This window comes from Eulemur rufifrons, chromosome 1 (assembly GCF_041146395.1).
Source record: "Eulemur rufifrons isolate Redbay chromosome 1, OSU_ERuf_1, whole genome shotgun sequence".
Classification (NCBI taxonomy): Eukaryota; Metazoa; Chordata; class Mammalia; order Primates; family Lemuridae; genus Eulemur; species Eulemur rufifrons.
In genome coordinates, this window is record NC_090983.1 from 101,136,789 (window position 1) to 101,155,252 (window position 18,464).

Below are 18,464 nucleotides of genomic sequence, written 5' to 3' on the forward strand. Positions count from 1 at the left end.
AGGTTTATTGAGGAGAGAAAGATAGGATTATAGGGCAAGAGCAACGTATAGGTTTACAGAGCATGATACATACACCACGGATGACGGCCAGACCTAATGTTGCAGCAAAGGGAAAGCAAAAGGAAGGGTGCAAAAAAGGGGAAGGTCTGAAATTCTTCTGCTTGGTCTAGCCTGTTGTTGAGGCCTTCTGCTATATTTTGAAATTCCCTAAATGACTCTTTTGTTTCTTTAGGTCCCGTTATATGTTTTCTTATGTTGTCTCTCTTTAGCAGGTTTTTTTTTTTGTTTAATTTACGTCCTGAAACATTTTTTTGGATTCTTTGTGTTGGTTTTCAACTTACTCTTCAATCCGATTCATCTTATTTGTCATTCATATTGTGAATTCTATCTCTGACATTTCAACAATTTTCTGTATGTTATGGTCCATTACTGGAGACCTATTGTGATCCTTTAGGGCTGCTGAAACAGCTTGTTTTTTTCATGTTGCCAGAGTTCTTATTCTGGTTCTTTCTCATCTGAAATCTCTCTCAGCTCATGACAGCTAAGCTTGTAGTGCACCTGTTCTCCTCTGCTAGGAACTCTCCTACTTAGTGCAAACAAGGAGTGGTCCCTAGATGGCATATTTGTGTCCTACTCTGGAGATGTGACTCCACCTGAGATGGGTGGCTGTACTGTGAGCATTTAATGCTGTTGCTCTTCCTGCATCTCCTCCCTGTGGTTGTCACTAGCGGTCCGGCTTTGCAGAGTGAGTGAATGCCCCACCTAGTTCTATTAGTAGCAGCAATTATCAGCCCAAGCCAGCTTGAGAGCTGCTCCACTCAGATCTGTAGGCTGTGGCATGTCAGTCTGCACCAACTTGAGCGCAGCCCCGCTCATGCCTGTGGGTGGTGGCGATTGTCTGCTCATGATGGCTTGGGAGCTGTCACACAGATCCTTGGGTGGTGGCATTTGTTGCCCCTTGTGGCTTGAGTGTAGTCCCATTCATGTTCTCTGGCAGTGGCAACTGATGGCCTGCACCAGTCTGAGGGCTGCCCACTCAGATCCACAGATGACAGCATTTGTCAGTTGTGTACCGGCCTACAGGCAGTGGTGACTGTCAGCTGGTGCCAGCTTGAGAGTTGTCTGGGTTAGACCTATAGGCAATGGTGTTTCTTGGCCCTTTTGTCTTGAACATAGTCCCACCCACCTCTATCGGTGTTGGCACTTGTCAGCCCCCTATGGCTTGAGAGCTGTCCCATTCAGCTCCTCTGGTGCTGTGTTTGTCAATGGAAATCCAGATTGAGTGTAGTTCCACCCAAATCCTTTGGCAACGGTGACTGTCAGCTCACTCCGCTGGAGAGCTGCCCTATTTGGATCCTCTGGCTATAGTATTTGTTGGCTGGGTGCCTGCTTGAGCCCAGCCCTATCCATGTGGACAGGCTGCAGTGACTGTTGGATGGCCAGGTCCCTGTGTTGTAGTGGGGTTGTGTGGCACCTGCCCACGGGATTCACAAGAATGCCCAGCCTCCCCGTTCCCACCCCCTACCCTGGACTGGCAGGGGCAATGGGGAGGCAGCAGCAATGGAGCTGACCCCTGGTAGAGGCAGTGCTCTGGGTCTAGGGTTTTAAGATGGCGCCAGCCATAGCACCCAGGGTTTGTGAGCCAGTGCGTCACTACTGCACACTCTCTGGAGCAATGACTCTGCACAGTCTCCAGAATCCTCCCTTGTCAGTCCTTTGGCCTTCTGTAGTGGAGGGTAGCTCCTGCAGGTCAACAGCAATGATCGTGGGGGGAGTATGGAGCCCCAGGATTCTCCCCTCTGTGCCTTCCCCACGTGTGCACTCGTCTTCCCTGTGTACCTCCAAACGGCAGAGCAGGTTGCCTCTCTTCCTTCCCTTCCCTTTGGGTGCCTTCTGTTGCCTCTCTTTTAATTCATAATACGCTTTCTCTTAGATGAGTGATCTGAAGGTGGATAGCCACTCGCAACCTTGAATCCTCTGTGTGAGAGTGGTATGTGCAGGCTGCTTCTGGCCTGCCCTCTTGGCCCTCCTCACTCCAATTTGCCATCTTAACCACAAGTTTTGCCTTGTGTTTTTATTAAAGAGGTTACTTTACCATGGCGTGACTTTATTCTTTAAAAAAGGCCTCATTTACAAAGTATTCATAATAAGCAAAGATAGAGACTCCAGTCTGTGCAAAAGTCCTGTATGGACCCCAGTGCAATTTAAGTCTGCACTGTGCTTTAATGTTGTGATGCTGATGCTACCAGCTCAGCTGAGCCACAGAAACTGCTCTCTGTAATGTGACTGCTCATCTCCCACCTTCGGAACGTTTAAGTTTAATAGCGTAGCACAAACATTCCTGCCCATGGTCCACTGATTGAGAGGCTTACATGGCCACAAAAAACACTATCTACTAATAAATGTGAGTCTTAGCACACTTTGGAAATTGCCCTTAGCAATGATTCATGCTGAATAATGAGGAAACAAAAATGGTATCAGTTCATGTAACTACCTAGACAAGTCTGATGAGTTAATTATAAATTAGTTTAAGAGTTCTAAGATTGAACTTGCTGAACTGCAGAGAACTAGAGCAGTATACAACAGATGCTCAGAAACTGACACCCCACTGACTCAAGGATTCCTAATATCCCATAATCTGGGCTGGGCATGGCTTACTGAATGCCCTGTGGTCAAGCTGTTTTGGAAGAAATCAAAAAATGCCACAGAAAATGAGAGATTAGTTTGCCACCAGCATTAGATATGAGCTCCTGTTGTTTACACCAATTACACCCAGAACCAGGTGTCATTTAGCAGTACGGAGTTTACTCACCCATCTGTGGCAGGTTTCTTCCGCAGTATGCTTGGCCGGGGTGACGAGCCCTGAGCCGGAGCATTGGTGCTAGCACTCTGGCTGTGGGTCTGCACCACGGTTGTTGCTGCTGGAGCAGCACTGAATGGATTGCTAATAGGGTTGGCTACAATTGTGGCTCCATCTGCCAACACCACTGCTAGAGGAAAGAGAGGCAACAGGGAAGAACAATGAAGAGAGGGCAACAGAAGAAACAAAATATCTCATAAGCCATAAATAAAAATAATGAGACCACCAGCATTAGGTATCCATGTTTTACCTGTCCAACTGTAACAATATAAGGGACAGGAACATAATGTTTATCTGCCTAAAAGCAGATGGCAAAGTGTGAGAAGTTATTGAGTCTAATGATGCGTCATCAATACCATTATTTTTTCTTTGCTGTGTAGTAACAGTTCCTAATAAATGAGATAAGATACACAAAGTCCATAAAGTAGCTAGTGTAGCATCTCATTCTACTAGTTACTTTACATTTTTCACTCTTATAATTCTTACTATCAGTATCATACTCATTTTAGAGATGAGAAAACTGAGAGTCAGGAAAGGCTAATAATAAAAGAAAGAGCCACAAATAGAAAACATGATCTATGGGCTTGATAGCAAGCTCAAAAGTACACTTCAAAAAATGTCCTCATACAGTTTTTGTAAAATACCAATCTCCCTCAGTCCCTAATAATGGTATCATCCCTGGTCTACCTTTAGGAAGACACTCAACCAATAGATATTTTAACTATATACTTAAAGTTAGTACCAAAATACTAGTGAGCATGAGATCATAATCAGAAACTACCCATGTATGAAAGTTTTTGACCTATAAAAATGACAATTTCATGAGTTAATCTAATATGATGAGTTTTCTAGCAGGTGCTCTTAAAGATACAGGCACATCATCCGTTTAGGTGGCTCACTATGGGTAAACTGCATCTCTATGGCAGTCAGTGATGAATAGTCTGAGAGATTTTGATTAAACACTTAAATTCAAGATCTACATGGCCATTAAAATGATCAGTTCCTAGTTGATCTCTTCATGCTATAGTTAATGCAAAAGATAACCTTTAAAATCAATACCCTGGCCAAGAAACAGCTATTTCTTTAACTACATCAGAGAAATAGCTAATTAATAATCCAAGCATAGTGACTTATTCCATTTTTCAAAGTGCCTATTCATGTCAGGCGCGGTGGCTCACGCCTGTAATCCTACCACTCTGGGAGGCTGAGGCGGGAGGATCGCTCCAGGTCAGGAATTTGAGACCAGCCTGAGCAAGAACGAGACCCCGTCTCTACTAAAAATAGAAAGGAATTATCTGGACAACTAAAAATATATATATATAAAAATTTAGCCAGGCATGGTGGCACATGGGTGTAGTCCCACCTACTTGGGAGGCTGAGGCAGGAGGATTGCTTGAGCCCAGGAGTTTGAGGTTGCTGTGAGCTAGGCTGACACCATGGTACTCTAGCCCAGGCAACAAAGCCAGACTCTGTCTCAAAAAAAAAAACCAAAAACAAAACAAAACAAAAAAACCATGGCCCAAGTGCCTATTCCATTAGTTAGTATCAATATTTCTTTTTAAGCACTGATATTAGCTAACATTAGTGTAAGATTTTATAGCTTTACATATACCTCTGAAGAAAATCTTTAAATGATGAGAATACTACCTACAAGGTGAATTTACTCCCTCAACTAAGAGCTGTTTATAAAAAGAAAAAGCTCTCACCATGTGTAAATGCTTATTAGGCTGTTTATGAAAATCATTTCTTATGTTTACAATGACCCCTGAAAGGTAAGTTCTAAGCAACTCATATTACAAAGAGGAAAGTAAGGTCTAGAGAAATTACCTGAGAACACAAAGTCAGTGCCAGAGCCAGGCTTTAAACCCAGATGTATCTCTTTTCCTCATACCCTCTTCCATGCAAAAAGTAAAAATTACCTGAAGTCTTTCCTTCAGGTTGTGGCTGCTGAGTACCCATTGGTGCAGGTTGAAGCCCTTGTGTGTTGATTGGGGTTGCTGAGTGAATCCCCTGCGTGCCAATTGGTGCGGGTTGTATCCCTGGTGTCCCAATGGGGGCCGGCTGGATGCCCTGCGTACTGATGGGTGCTGGCTGAATCCCCTGGATGTGACGAGCATGCGATGCATCTACTGTCATCAGCTGCATGGGGTTTAAGTGGACCGTAGATGCTACCCCAACACCAGTCTGGGCTGTGATGGCAGAGTTTGGAGCCTGAGCTGAAACTAAAAATAATGCAAAAGGTGACTGCAAGAAGGTTAGCTGTCATTAGACAGTCCACGAAAGCAGAAAAACACTAAAATGAAAACAGAAGTTCTCCACTGTACAAGATCTAAATCAGTTAAAAAAACACAAAAAAAACATGGAAACTCTACATACTAGGGATTGTTTGTTCCTTTTACTTCCTACCAGTATGATGTGGTCTTTCTGCAGATTACTAGAAATACGGTTAAAACGAGAAAAAAGCAATCATCTATTAAATTCCAAATATTAGCCAGGCAACTGTGCTAAACAAGTAATACAGCAGGTATGAATTTCAAATGGCATATATCCAACGTATAGAGGGAACAAGCAAGTGTCCTTTTTCCTACAAAGCAAATACTCCATCTACTGTGAATATTAAAACCAACCAACCAAATAAAAAGAATGAAAACAAAAGCATTCACAAAAGGCAACAAAAAAGAAGGGATGTTCCTTACTACTTTTGGAAAGAAAACAAACACAAGAGACTTTTCCCCCACTTCAGTCATCAAAACAATCCAGAGATGGAGGAATCTGTTTCCAGAGCTATTTAAATATCTTACAATGTTTGAAAGTTTAGACCAGCACTGTCCAATGGAACACCAAGTCACACATGGGACTTTAAATTTTCCAGTAGCCACATTAAAAAGCAAACACTAACAGGTCAAATTAATTTTGATGATACATTTTATTTAATCCAATATATCCAAAATACTATCAATATGTAATCACTACAAAAATCATTAAGATATTTTACATTCTCTTTTCTATACTATGTCTTCAAATTCCAGGGTGTATTTTACTCTTAAAGTACATCTCAATTCAAATATTTAAGTTTTATCAGAAATTCTTAATCTGTATTTTGATTCCATAAAGCATACAATTGAAAAACTAGTTTTAAATCTCTAAGTTGTTCCAAACATATTTGAAATTTCTCAAATTTTAATTAAACAAACTTAGAAATTCAGCTTTTCATTTGTACTGCCCCCCTTCAAGTGCTCGACAGCCATGCGTGGCTCTGGCTGCCGCACTGTACCACGTGGCAGGAGGGCAATGTCCACACTCTGGGCAATAGGCTTTCTGACGCCCAGAGTGACCAAACGGCCCTATAGCAAAAGAATACACAAAGTCTGAGATTTGAGGATTGTTTTTCCTGGATTAGCAAAAAGAACACTATTTACAAGTGAGGCTAGTGACAGGTGAGCCCAGTGGGATTAAAATAACATATTGTAAGTCCCATAAGAGTCCAGCTTTATTCATTGTTACCACTATTGTTTCAAGAGGTAGCAAACACTGTTAACATGATCATCCTCAAGGTGGGATAAAACTATGCAAATATTACTAACAAGTAACAATTTCTTATAGATCACAAAGATGGTGATCAGAGACCTTAAAGCTTCACATTTTAGCCTTACCCTGAATCTGAAGCTAGAGTAATCAAATCCCATACTAGAAATACTCCCTTATCAATTTTTATCTCATTGCTGCCAAAAATTAAAACGTGAAAAGTCATCTTAAAAGCAGGGCGCATACCTGGATACTGTCGAATAGTGGACACAGAACTGGTGATTGGGGTGTAGGTATGTGCCGCCAGTGGGTATGCAGAAGGGGGGTAAGTTGGCAAGAAGTACTGGAACTGAACAGGAACAGACGGTCTAGAGATGGAAAACAGGTGATAGCAAACCAAGTGGTTATTTTCCTCTTTACCTTGATATGATCCAATCACCGGGATCCTCTTGATACCTTTCATAACTGCCAAACTAGCTTCTCCCAAATTAGGTACCCGAAAAACTACTAGATCACAGAACACAGACTGAGAAAGTGCAAAATTTAAAAAAAATAAATGGATACTATACCTTTATCAATAAATGTAAAAACACAGATAATATTTTACAGGTGATTTTTTTTTTTTTCTGTAGAGACAAAGTCTCGCTCTGTCACCGGACAGGAGTACAGTGGTCCTCAAATTCCTGGGATCAAGCAATTCCCCTCCTCCTGCCTCAGCTTCCCAAGTAGCTGGGACTATAGGCATGGGCTACCACACCCAGCTAAGTGTTCACTTTTTGTAGAGATCGGGTCTTGCTATGTTGCCTAGGCTTGTCTTGAACTCCTGGTCTCAACCAATCCTCCTGCCTTGGCCTCCCAAAGTGCTAGGATTATAGGCATAAGCCACAGTGCCAGCTTATGGGTGACTTTTGAGAATAACAATTACCAAAAATGACTGACAAAAACTCAATATTCAAAAGTCTTTCCTACTAAATCCTACTTGAAATACACTAAACTCAGATTGTTTTTACTGGTCAATTTTATCAAACATACATACAACAGATAATCCCAACCCCATATAAACTGATTTGGAGATAAGAAAAAGGAATGAGATCCACCTTTGTTTAATTTTTAGTTTTTTTAGAGATGTTGTTTGCTGTGTTGCCCAGGCTGGAGTGCAGTGGCTAATCATAGGTGCAATGATGGCACACATAGCCTCAAACTCCTGGGCTCAAGCGATCCTCCCACTTCAGCCTCCTGAGTACCTGGGACTACAGGGATGTGCCACCGCACCTGGCTCCCAAGTTATTTTTTGAGCTTGATACTAAAATTGAACAGGGAGAGTATGAGAAAAGATTATAAACAAATCTCACTCTCCACAATGACAAAAAATTCCTAAATAAAGATAAATTAATTACCATATAAAATTAAATATCACATGCAGATAGGAATGATTCAACATTGGAATTTCTATTAATGTTTTTAGATCTTACAAAATCAAAAAAGAACAGGCTGGTGTGGTGGCTCACACCTGTAATCCTAGCACTCTGGGAGACCGAGGCGGGTGGACGGTTTGAGCTCAGGAGTTCAAGACCATCCTGAGCAAGAGCCAGACCCCGTCTCTACTAAAAATAGAAAAATTAGCTGGACAACTAAAAATAAATAGAAAAATTTAGCCGGGCATGGTGGCACATGCCTGTAGTTCCAGCTACTCGGGAGGCTGAGGCAGGAGGATAGCTTGAGCCCAGGAGTTTGAGGTTGCTGTGAGCTAGGCGGACGCCACGGCACTCTAGCCCGGGCAACAGAGTGAGACTCTGTCTCAAAAACAGAAAAAAGAAAAAGAACAATCACTTGAAATGTCAAAAAAGATAAAAATATTTGGTACAGCATTCAATACTTATTCATGACGTAAATGGCTAAGCACATAGAAAGAAACTTTGTTCCTCAAATTGAAACTGGGTTCTACCAAAATCTGTAATGAAATTTCAGAATCCCATTCAGGTCCCAGGAATAAGACAAGGCTCACTATCTCTGCTCTAACACTGTATTGGAAGCCCTAGCCAACATACAACAAGACAAAAAAAAAAAAGTATAAAAAAACCAGAAATGTAAAGACCCTCTTGTCTCCCCTCAAAACTGTCCTTATTCATACACAAAATAAATATCTACATAGGAAATTCAAGGGAATCTATATGCGTTTAGAGCTAATAGGAGTATTCAACAAGGTGGAGGGACAAAAGATCAACATATTAAAATCTGTAAGCATTTTTATGCACACTAAAGATCAAATCAGAACATTTAAAAATCAGCTAATTTTGAAATTACCGTGTACGTACTGTACAGGGTTCTCACTGTGGAAGAGGCAGATACAAATGTGGAATGGGGGAAGTGAGGCGTTGAACTACAGGATCAGCATGTACTTAAATGTTTAACACTGTTATATATCTCCTACCTCCGCCTGCTGAAAGGGCCTAGAATGATACTCTGTAGCAACAAGCACAGACAATGTCTAGATCTTGGTTTCTGAACAATGAAAGGGCTCCTTGGAGAAACAGCAGATTCCAGGGCTCAAACAAAGTTCAAGATGAACCTGGAGTATCTTGTTGTTGTGGAAAGTAAGGAAGGACTAGAATGGAGAGAACGTGACAAAACCCACTGAAGCAGTCTGAAAGGGCCTCAAGGAACAAAAGACAACTTGAACACCAAGAGACAACAGCAAATCCAAGAGCCCAGGCTGACTTTTTAAAAATATTCAACAAAATAAAGAAATGGGGGTGGAGAGAGAAAGTCTCTTTACATCAGAATGTCAACTAATAAATGTGGAAGAAATAATAGAAAAAGTCACTATTTTGCAAATATCTTAATAATTGATTCAGCCAAGAATTATCAATAGATGCTAAAACTATTAAGTGAATATTGGGGAACAGGATATTTATAGTCTCAAAGTATTTCCATATAGATTACTTGTTTACAAAGGAGAAAAACATGCCTTTACAATGGTAAAAACTGGCAAACTTCACCTTCACCAAGTAATTAATGTTAACATAAAGCAATAATGGGACAAAAAGACAACATGAGGTCTCTGATGTAACAGTGAGAAGAACGTGTCACTTAAGCGGTAGTGCCTCTAAAAATGTATAACCTGAATCTAACCACAAGGAAACAATGTGACAAAACCAAATTGAAGGATATTTTCCAAAACAGCTGTCTAATCTATACTCTTTTAAAGGCCATTGTATCAAAGAAAATGGAAAGCTAAAGAATCATTTCAGATATCTGTCCTGAAGTTAGGTAAGGGAATGTCTGTTCTTAGGAGGTCCAAATGGAGGTACTGACGGATAAAGGGCAACAGTGCTGCAACGCTTACTCTCAAAATGCCCCCCAAAATTACATACAAAACGAAAAAACGGATACGAGGAGAACATTCATCAAAAGGAGAGTGGCTTAATAAAACTACACTGTCGTAACAATATAAAAGAAATTATACAATGTGGTATTTTCAGGGGCAAAATATGAAAATACAAAAAATAAATATATGCCATATTTGTGGGACATTTGTTTTATTGAAAAATCAAAACAATGACACAATGGGGCAGAGTAACCGACACATTGCCTCCTACCTGTTGTCACTCCGGGTTTCCATGGCCACAGGATTTGGAGAGGCCCGATGTCCTGAAATGGGAATCAGGCTGCTCCGCTCTGCGGGATAATCAGGCTGGATCCGAGGAGAAGTGTGTGTGATTTGCTGAGGCACCACCTTGGCTACAAACAGTAAAATTCAATTACGTGAGCACTCATATACTTTTACTGGCATGTCAGAATACTCTTGGCTAGCAGCAATCTTATGAATGCGAACAGTTAAAATAAGCCTGGAATTTTAGTTTTAATCAAAATAAAAACTGGAAGATGAGTATATAAGCTTCACTGATTTATTTCAATCCAATCATCCACTGATATATATTCCTACTGTTACTTGTTAAAGCTGGGTTCAACATTAACATTTAAAGATATCAGCAACCAGGCCCTTTTTTTTCAACCTGGCTTCTTGGAAATCTGTTTTTTAAAAGAAGGTACTGCTTTAAAAAAAAAAAAAAAAAAAAATCAACAAAATTTTCAATCCCAAAACGTCAAAGTCCTTATATTCTATTCCAGGTCCGTAGCTAATTATAAAATGTAGCTAATTAGCAATGAGAAGATCATTTTAATTTCCAAGTCTCAGTTTCCTCATCTGTAAGGAAGCCTTCTTTAGAGTATCAGTTACTAGTTTCCATGGTCCTTTCAATGTTCTGTGATTGTGCATAATACTTTTCTGCAAAATCACAACCAACATGACCACAGTTTTCAAATTCACCTGAGGCTCAAAGTTTGTACTCCTTAACAACATGCAATCACATTTTGTCTAGAAGCTATACCTGAACTGGAACATACTTTACCATTCTTTACAGAGCTGTCTATTAACTCTATGCCTGGGAATTTGGAAAGAAAAGCTGGGACCTATATCAGAAATACAGAGGGATAGTTTCCACCTGTGGCAACTATCTCACAAATAGAAGTTACACCAGTGACAGGCACATAAACCTAGAGACTAGGATGATGCCAATATATTACCCAAAGTACAGTGCATTTAACACCGAAGGTAAGCTCCACAGACCCACCACGATGCCTAGCCAGCTCCTGTGGTAGGCAGCTGGAGACGTTTCTGCACAGTGATGAGATGCCCACCTGACCACTGATGGTGGCATCCATTGGCTAAGACAGAGAAGCTGACATGATAGGTCTTCCATCAAGAGGGCAAGCAGAGAGGTGTTGAGTGGGAAGCAACTAACCCTTGTTTTTAACTGAGCTCCATAAAAGGTAGGAGAAAATGATGCTTCCAATAGAAATGAAGCTGGCATTTGTCAGAGTAGCTAACCAGAGGTTAGTAAGCAGACACAACCCACCACACACTCACAAATTTAAATGTTTACTTTTTTCCTAATTAAAAAAGCCACACATTCTTATTTTAAAAAAAGAGGAAATATACAATACAGAAATCAAAAGTCTGCCATAACGCTATCTCAACAGATAATCCTTATTTTCTGAATGTGACCATCTATAATTCTTCTATTTTTTATTTTTTGGAAACAGGGTCTCACTATGTTGTCTGGGTATCGTAATAGCTCACTGTAACCTCCAACTCCTGGAGTCAATTGATCCTCCTGCCTTAGCCTTCCAAGTTGCTGGGACTACAAGTGTGTGCCACCACCCCTGTCCTAATTTTTCTATTTTTTGTAGAGATGGGATCTTGCTGTGTTGCTCAGGCTGGTCTCGGACACCTGGCCTCAAGAAATCCTCCCACCTCAGTCTCCCAAAGTGCTAGGATTACAGGTGTGAGCAACTACACCTGGCCTGCTTTCTACAATTCTGGCCACTGTGATGTGTGGGCCAGACCATGGAGAGAATAAGGAGGGTATTCTATTGAACATGAATGTTAATTAGAGGCAAAAACCTTATGCTTATGATTAATTGGGCTTTTTTCCCCTGACCCAATATATTCCTATTAATGACACTGGCTGAATTCAAAATTTAATCTCACCTCAGAAACCAAGCATAAATTGTAAAAAGCCATTTAGGCAAATTTAATATATCTCCTCTATCCCAACTTGAAAATGCATGCTCTAGGGTTCTATCACATTTCTCTTTTTAACTGAGGTACCTTTTTAGAGAGATCCTATTAGGATTCAACCAAGAAATATTTGGGTTAGTATATAAGAGACAAACAAAACCAGAGCAGAAACCTGATGGAACTGACGAATGAACATATTTATGTCTCCTGGTATGTTTAGTGATGTCTTAGGAAGACAGAGGAACACTAATAAGAACCAACCTCTAGCAAAGGGTGAGGAGAGTCAAGAGGAAACAAGATAGTCCTTCTAGGGCACAATGCCCCCTCTTTACTGCTGTGATTTTCATCACAGAGACCCCAGTGAGGTTCCTGATTGTAAAAGGCAAGAGAATGGGCTTGGCTTTATCCTGACAGTGCTGAAGACAGCTGACCACTCTGCAGGATACAGCCAGAAAGTGATTTGAAATGACAACATGAACAGTCTACCATCTTTCCCAACAAATGTGCATTAATGTTAAAACAATATACCTACAAACAAAACAAACTTCTTTTCAAAGAAGTGAATTAAATTCAGAAGGATATAACAGAAGTTTGATCTTTCCAATGGCAAGTAACAGTGAGCAGCAGCACAAGACAGACCCAGAAGCAGCGCCCTCTCTGCTAAAAGCCTTCTGTGGGGCTGAGCGCCCAATTTAAGGCATGGCCTGGACAGCTAGGAGTAGGGACTTCCTGGGTCCTACCATTATTCCAGAAAAGTGCCCCCAAAGTTTGCTGAGGGGCCTGAGAACCTGCAGTCTGTCTCAGGTGTGTAGGAAGGGAAGAAGGGACCCAGCGGGTAGGGAAGCCACACCTCTATGTCTGGTCACCAGATTTTTTTTTTTTTTTTTGAGACAGAGTCTCGCTTTGTTGCCCAGGCTACAGTGCTGTGGTGTCAGCCTAGCTCACGGCAACCTCAAACTCCTCGGTCACCAGATTTTTGAAAGTTCAGTTTGTCAGTGTGTCCTCTTCACAAAAAGTAGTCTTACCTCTAAAAGTACACTATGTGAAAAATATGGCAGCTGCTTCACATCTTTGTGAGTGGAGAACGGTGAGATGACTTGGTCATGATTACAGAACCAAGGCAGAGGCAACACTAGAAACAAAGACCTGTGGCTGGTGGGGCAAAGAGAGCAGCAGCCTGCCTCACAGGGCACAGCCTCTGCTTTGGGAGCCATGGCAGTGAGCTAGTAGCCCTTCACAAAGGTGTTGGCAACCTACAGCCTACAGCCCAAACCAGCCTGCTGCCTGTTTCTGTGTGGCCTGTGAGCTAAGAATAGGTTTACACTTCAAATGGTTGGGGGAAAAAACTCAAAAGAATACTATTTTGTGACCTATGAAAATGATATGAAACTCAAATTTCTCTGTCATAAGTCAAGTCTCATTGGCACACAGTCACACCCATTCGTTTACACACTGTCCATGGCTCCTTTCGAAACACAAAAGTAGAGTATGTAGCTGTGCCACAGACCCACGTGGCCTGCAAAGCCTACAATGTTTATTATCTGGCCTTATGGAAAAAGTTTGCCAACCCCTGCTCTTGATGACTCAGGTTTGTATTCAAAGTATACACACACTTAAAAAGAAAATAAACAAAGTCTAGAAGAAATGATAAAACGGCCATGAAGTACCACGGGGTGTCACTCAGATGAGAACCTACGGACCAGTGTGATCTTCGGTGTTCTTCCCACTGTTGTGTCAACCAGAGATTTTTCCTGAACAATCTCTTAAAATGTATAAGTTTATCTCATTCCAGACCTTTGGTTTTCTTGCTTTTCCTGTTGTTCTTTCTTGTCTAACTATGTCAGTAATGTTAACTTATTTCTATCAAGGGCACACACAGGAAAGGTAAAGTCTAATGAGTAAGGAAATCAAACCTAGAGCTAAAGTTTACTTTTTATTCAAAGATTGTTGTCCTCTTTTATTCCCTAGCGTCAATGCCAAATCTGTATGATAAACAGTATTAAAAGTCACATTCAGTGCTGCTTTGAAAATCAACAACAATAAAAAATCAACACCAGTGGTCAACATCAAGGCCTGGTCCAAGTGGCTAAAAAGTTCGTTGTAAACTTCTGTCTGAAGGCTGCACGACACTTACCGACTGGGATGTTTGAGGTCGTCACAGCAGTAGCATGGGATGAATGGGAGGGCACTGTCATGGTAACAATTGTACTCGTGGGAGCTTGCGTGTGTGACACAGATCCTGAAACAGGGCAAAAAGGAAATTCTTTAACAACGGCTTCTCTGCATACATTACAGATTCTCAAAAACCCAGTCAGTGAGACCCCTCATACTTTGTTTTTCTCCAGCAAGAACAGGAGCAAGGTTACAGACTTACCAGCTGTGGTTGCTGAAGGAATGGTGTTGGTTGCCAGAATAGGAGCTACTGTTGCTGCAGCCACTGGGGTACCAGTACTGAAGATAGTTTTCTGTGGGGGGAACCCCACAACACAGAGTTATAAAGAACATTTCCCATCCATCTTGTCTACAAGCAAACACTGCCTTCAATACTGTCACATCCTTGCCAAGTTTTGCACTATTCTGGTTTTATCCCACAAAGAACACGGGTCGTTTTTCACCTCTCATTTTACCTGAGCCATCGTATGAAGCTGCTGTTTTGGTGTCCCTAATGCAGGGTGAGATGGTAGCGTGATTCTTGTTGTTACATCCCGTGACTGGGCAGGACGCTGAATGCTAATTGCTGCAGATGGTGGATGCTGGATGGACAAAGTTGGCCTACTGAAAAGATAACAAAGACGTTATGATTTATAACTTGTCCACAGACACCATGCAGGCAGTCAAGGACATTTACTATCTCGTGCTAGATTATAGCCATGCAAGCTGTATTTTTTCACAGATCTGGGAAGTCACAGTTAAACCAACACTTGGTCTTTAACCACACCAATGAAGTAAAAGGCCCATTGAGTTTCTCTCCTGAAACTGCCTAAAGTCTCTTAACAATCTGTATCACAAACTGAATAAATTAATCCTTAGTTATTCTCAGTATCTTTGGCGTAATCTACACTCCATAACAATCCTGAGTAGGCATTATGATAGCAGTTGCACTTCGCTCTGTGGAAAAATCTAAAGATATACAACAAAGTTCTCACGTTATAATTTTCACAAAGTTCCGGAGGGAAGATTATAGAAAACCTTGATTAACAGCAGCTTCACCTGTGACCCGTGAAGTACCAGCTTCCCCCCCAATGTTACATCATTCTTTATCAGATATAAGAACGCTCTTCAAACGATAAAAAGTTACAGTTATGACTGCCTAATGATTCACAGGGCTATCAATATAGGATGTCCAATTAATTGGCAGCAAGCTACTGAAATTGCAATAATGGCAAGAAGACCTGACAATATAACAAAGTTGCCTTCTCAAATCAGAAGCAGGAAAATAGACTATTTAATGAATGGTGTTGAAAAGACTATGCAACCATTTGGAAAAAAATAAAACTGGATCCATACTGCACACAGATAAATACTAAAGTGATCAAAGATTTAAAAGCAAGTAAAACGTACATGAAGAAAAGATAGGAAAATTCTTTTATAATCTTGGAGTGTGGGAGAGCTTTCTAACTAACAAAAGCTTTTAAAATCCAGAAGCTTTTTAGAAGATTCATAACTTTTACTACATGAACAAATAAACCTACTCAGCAAAATACACTATAAGTAAATTCAAAAGACTCAAAGACAAAAGTATAATCTTCCTATTTTACTAAGAACCCCTAGAAATTGAGAAAAATAACAGCCAAATAAAATTAGGTAAAGGAAATGAAAACACAAGTGGTCCCTTAACAAAAAAAGATGCTTGGTGCTCGCTTTGGCAGCACATACACTAAAACTGAAATGATACAGAGAAGATCGGCATGGCCCCTATGCAAGCATGACACGTACATTCACGGAGCATTCTATATTTTTATTAAAAATGAAAGAACAAGAAAAGATGCTCACCCTCGCTCTTAAGAAGAGAAATGCAATTTAAAACACACTGAGATATTGTTCACCTATCAGACTGAAAAAAATCTGGAGGGGGTATAAATCCTAAGGAAGGCAATTAGATGGTAGGTATCAAAATTACAATTGCACATATCCTTTGATCACTATGGGGAATTTATCCTTCACATATTCTTGGAAACATGGACAATGACATAAATATTAATATAAGGTTATTCACTGTGATATTCTCTATGATAGTAAGGACTAGGAACAACTTCAAGTCTATTCATACAATGTATTGCTATATTGCCACTAAAAGAGCAATGAAATTATGTGCTGAAATGGAAAGCTTTCAATATATTTTGCTATATTTTAAAAAAGCAAAGAGAAATATATAAATATTCTTTTGGGTAAAAAGGATAAGAGAACTGCATCTGAATTTGACTGTATTTATATGAAGAAATGCTAGAAGTATACTCAAAAAGCTATTAGCAGGTTACCTTTGAAAGGCAATGTGACCTTGTAGATGGGGCACAGAGGCAAGAGTGGCACTCCCTATTGTATGCATTTTCATGCTTTTGTATTTTGGAACCATGTGGATATAAACTAGGAAGAAGAAAATGTGGTAAGTTGAGCTGTAAGGTGACTTGATTGGGGCAGTATGTCTCCAGCTAAGCAATGTTTCATCATAAGGATCCTCTCTCAAAGAGCTTTAACAAATCAGACTTGGTGGGATATCAATGAAAAAAGTTTACAATCTGATCAGAGGATGGTTTTCTCCCCACAGAAAGAGAACTAAACAGCTTATCATTCGAGTTCACAGGAAAGCTGCAAGTCTAGCCACAGAGGTAGCAATGGAATTTGGTGGAACTCATTGAGGAGAAAGCTGACTATTAGAGACTGGATTTTCTTTTTTTCTTTTCTTTTCTTTTTTTTTTCAAGACAGAGTCTTGCTCTGTTGCCCGGGCTAGAGTGCCGTGGCATCAGCCTAGCTCACAGCAACCTCAAACTCCTGGGCTCAAGCAATCCTCCTGCCTCAGCCTCCCGAGTAGCTGGGACTACAGGCATGCACCACCACACCCGGCTAATTTTTTCTATATATATTTTTAGTTACCCAGCTAATTTTTTTCTATTTTTTTAGTAGAGACGGGGGTCTGGCTCTTGCTCAGGCTGGTCTCAAACTCCTGAGCTCAAACAATCCACCTGCCTCGGCCTCCCAAGGTGCTAGGATTACAGGCATGAGCCACCGCGCCCTGCATTTTCAATAGCTGTTGAAATAGGTCACCAGGTACACTACCATGAAAGCTACCCTCTCACAACATTTATAATTAAAAACATTCAGAGAGCTACATGTATACATAATTAAATTAATGACAAATTTCAGGATGGGTGAATCTAATATAAACATAATTTTGAAGACCCTCATAACAAAGAAGAATGCCTACAGAATCACCTGGAAAGGACCTCCTCAATTCAAACTTAAATGCACTCATATTTTAAGAGGTCCAGTGCATATAAAAATACACCCCCTCAAAAAGTTCATATTAAGTATTAAGAATGTTTTTAAACGTTTTTTAAAGCATAGACTATAGTAGTCGTTGATTTTAATTTACTCTAATGAAAAATAACAAATGTTAATATTTATATAATGCACAAGCCACGTTTTAAGTGCTTTACATATATTAATATAGTTATTTCTCATAACGATCTCTAAGGTAGGTATTATGAAGGCCACTTTCTGGATGAGGAAATTGAGGCATTTACTCTCTGACCCAGCACTCACACATCCACAAATATACCTCGAGGATATACCATCACAAACATGCAACAGCATATGCCAAAATACAGTACATCCAAGCACAGGGGTATAATGCAGCCAAAACAAAAGAATGAATAAAAGCTCTATGTACTAATTTGGAGTATAACCAGAAAATACTAGAAAGAGAAATATGAAAGGAACAAAATAGTATGCATATAGATATAATACGCAATATTTATGGTAGCAAAGGAGGAGAAACAAGAAAAATATGTGTTTATATATGTTTATGTATACTACCTTTTACAAAAAGGGACTCTGAGAAGGCACACCAAAGAATAATGAGATGGCGACCTACCAATAGCAGACAGCAACACAGTGGGGACAGGGAGACTCACAAGACCATCTTTCCTTGACTTTTGAACCAAACACGTTTTACATGTTTTAAAAAGTTAAATTAAAAGGAAAAAAGCAAACCCTAAAGTTAAAAGTAATCAGACAAGGGCCGGGCACAGTGGCTCATGCCTGTAATCCTAGCACTCTGGGAGGCTGAGGTGGGCGGATCGTTTGAGCTCAAGAGTTCAAGACCAGCCTGAGCAAGAGCGAGACCCCGTCTCTACTAAAAATAGAAAGAAATTAGCTGGACAACTAAAAATACATAGAAAAAATTAGCCGGGCATGGTGGTGCATGCTTGTAATCCCAGCTACTCGGGAGGCTAAGGCAGTAGGATTGCTTGAGCCCAGGAGTTTGAGGTTTCTGC

General features: G+C 40.5%; 1 protein-coding gene and 1 non-coding gene across 6 annotated transcripts in view; one reads left to right on the plus strand and one right to left on the minus strand.

The window, feature by feature from the left end:
* Positions 1 to 18,464, minus strand: part of SAP130 (Sin3A associated protein 130) — an 89,534-nt gene that overhangs the window by 50,754 nt on the left and 20,316 nt on the right. For 2 of the 5 annotated variants that reach the window (XM_069473905.1, XM_069473879.1), the window contains exons 8-14: positions 14,597 to 14,744; positions 14,344 to 14,434; positions 14,104 to 14,208; positions 9,985 to 10,126; positions 6,632 to 6,753; positions 4,780 to 5,082; positions 2,813 to 2,987 (exon numbers count right to left, since the gene is read on the minus strand). In XM_069473905.1, coding sequence (XP_069330006.1) covers positions 2,813 to 2,987; positions 4,780 to 5,082; positions 6,632 to 6,753; positions 9,985 to 10,126; positions 14,104 to 14,208; positions 14,344 to 14,434; positions 14,597 to 14,744 — 1,086 coding nt within the window. Of the gene's footprint in view, positions 1 to 2,812; positions 2,991 to 4,779; positions 5,083 to 6,631; positions 6,754 to 9,984; positions 10,127 to 14,103; positions 14,209 to 14,343; positions 14,435 to 14,596; positions 14,745 to 18,464 lie in introns of all 5 variants that reach the window. The other 3 variants (XM_069473896.1, XM_069473869.1, XM_069473888.1) reach the window with 2 other exon arrangements.
* Positions 15,823 to 15,929, plus strand: LOC138387871 (U6 spliceosomal RNA). Its single transcript, XR_011234000.1, has one exon. It is a non-coding gene; the product is annotated as a U6 spliceosomal RNA (small nuclear RNA).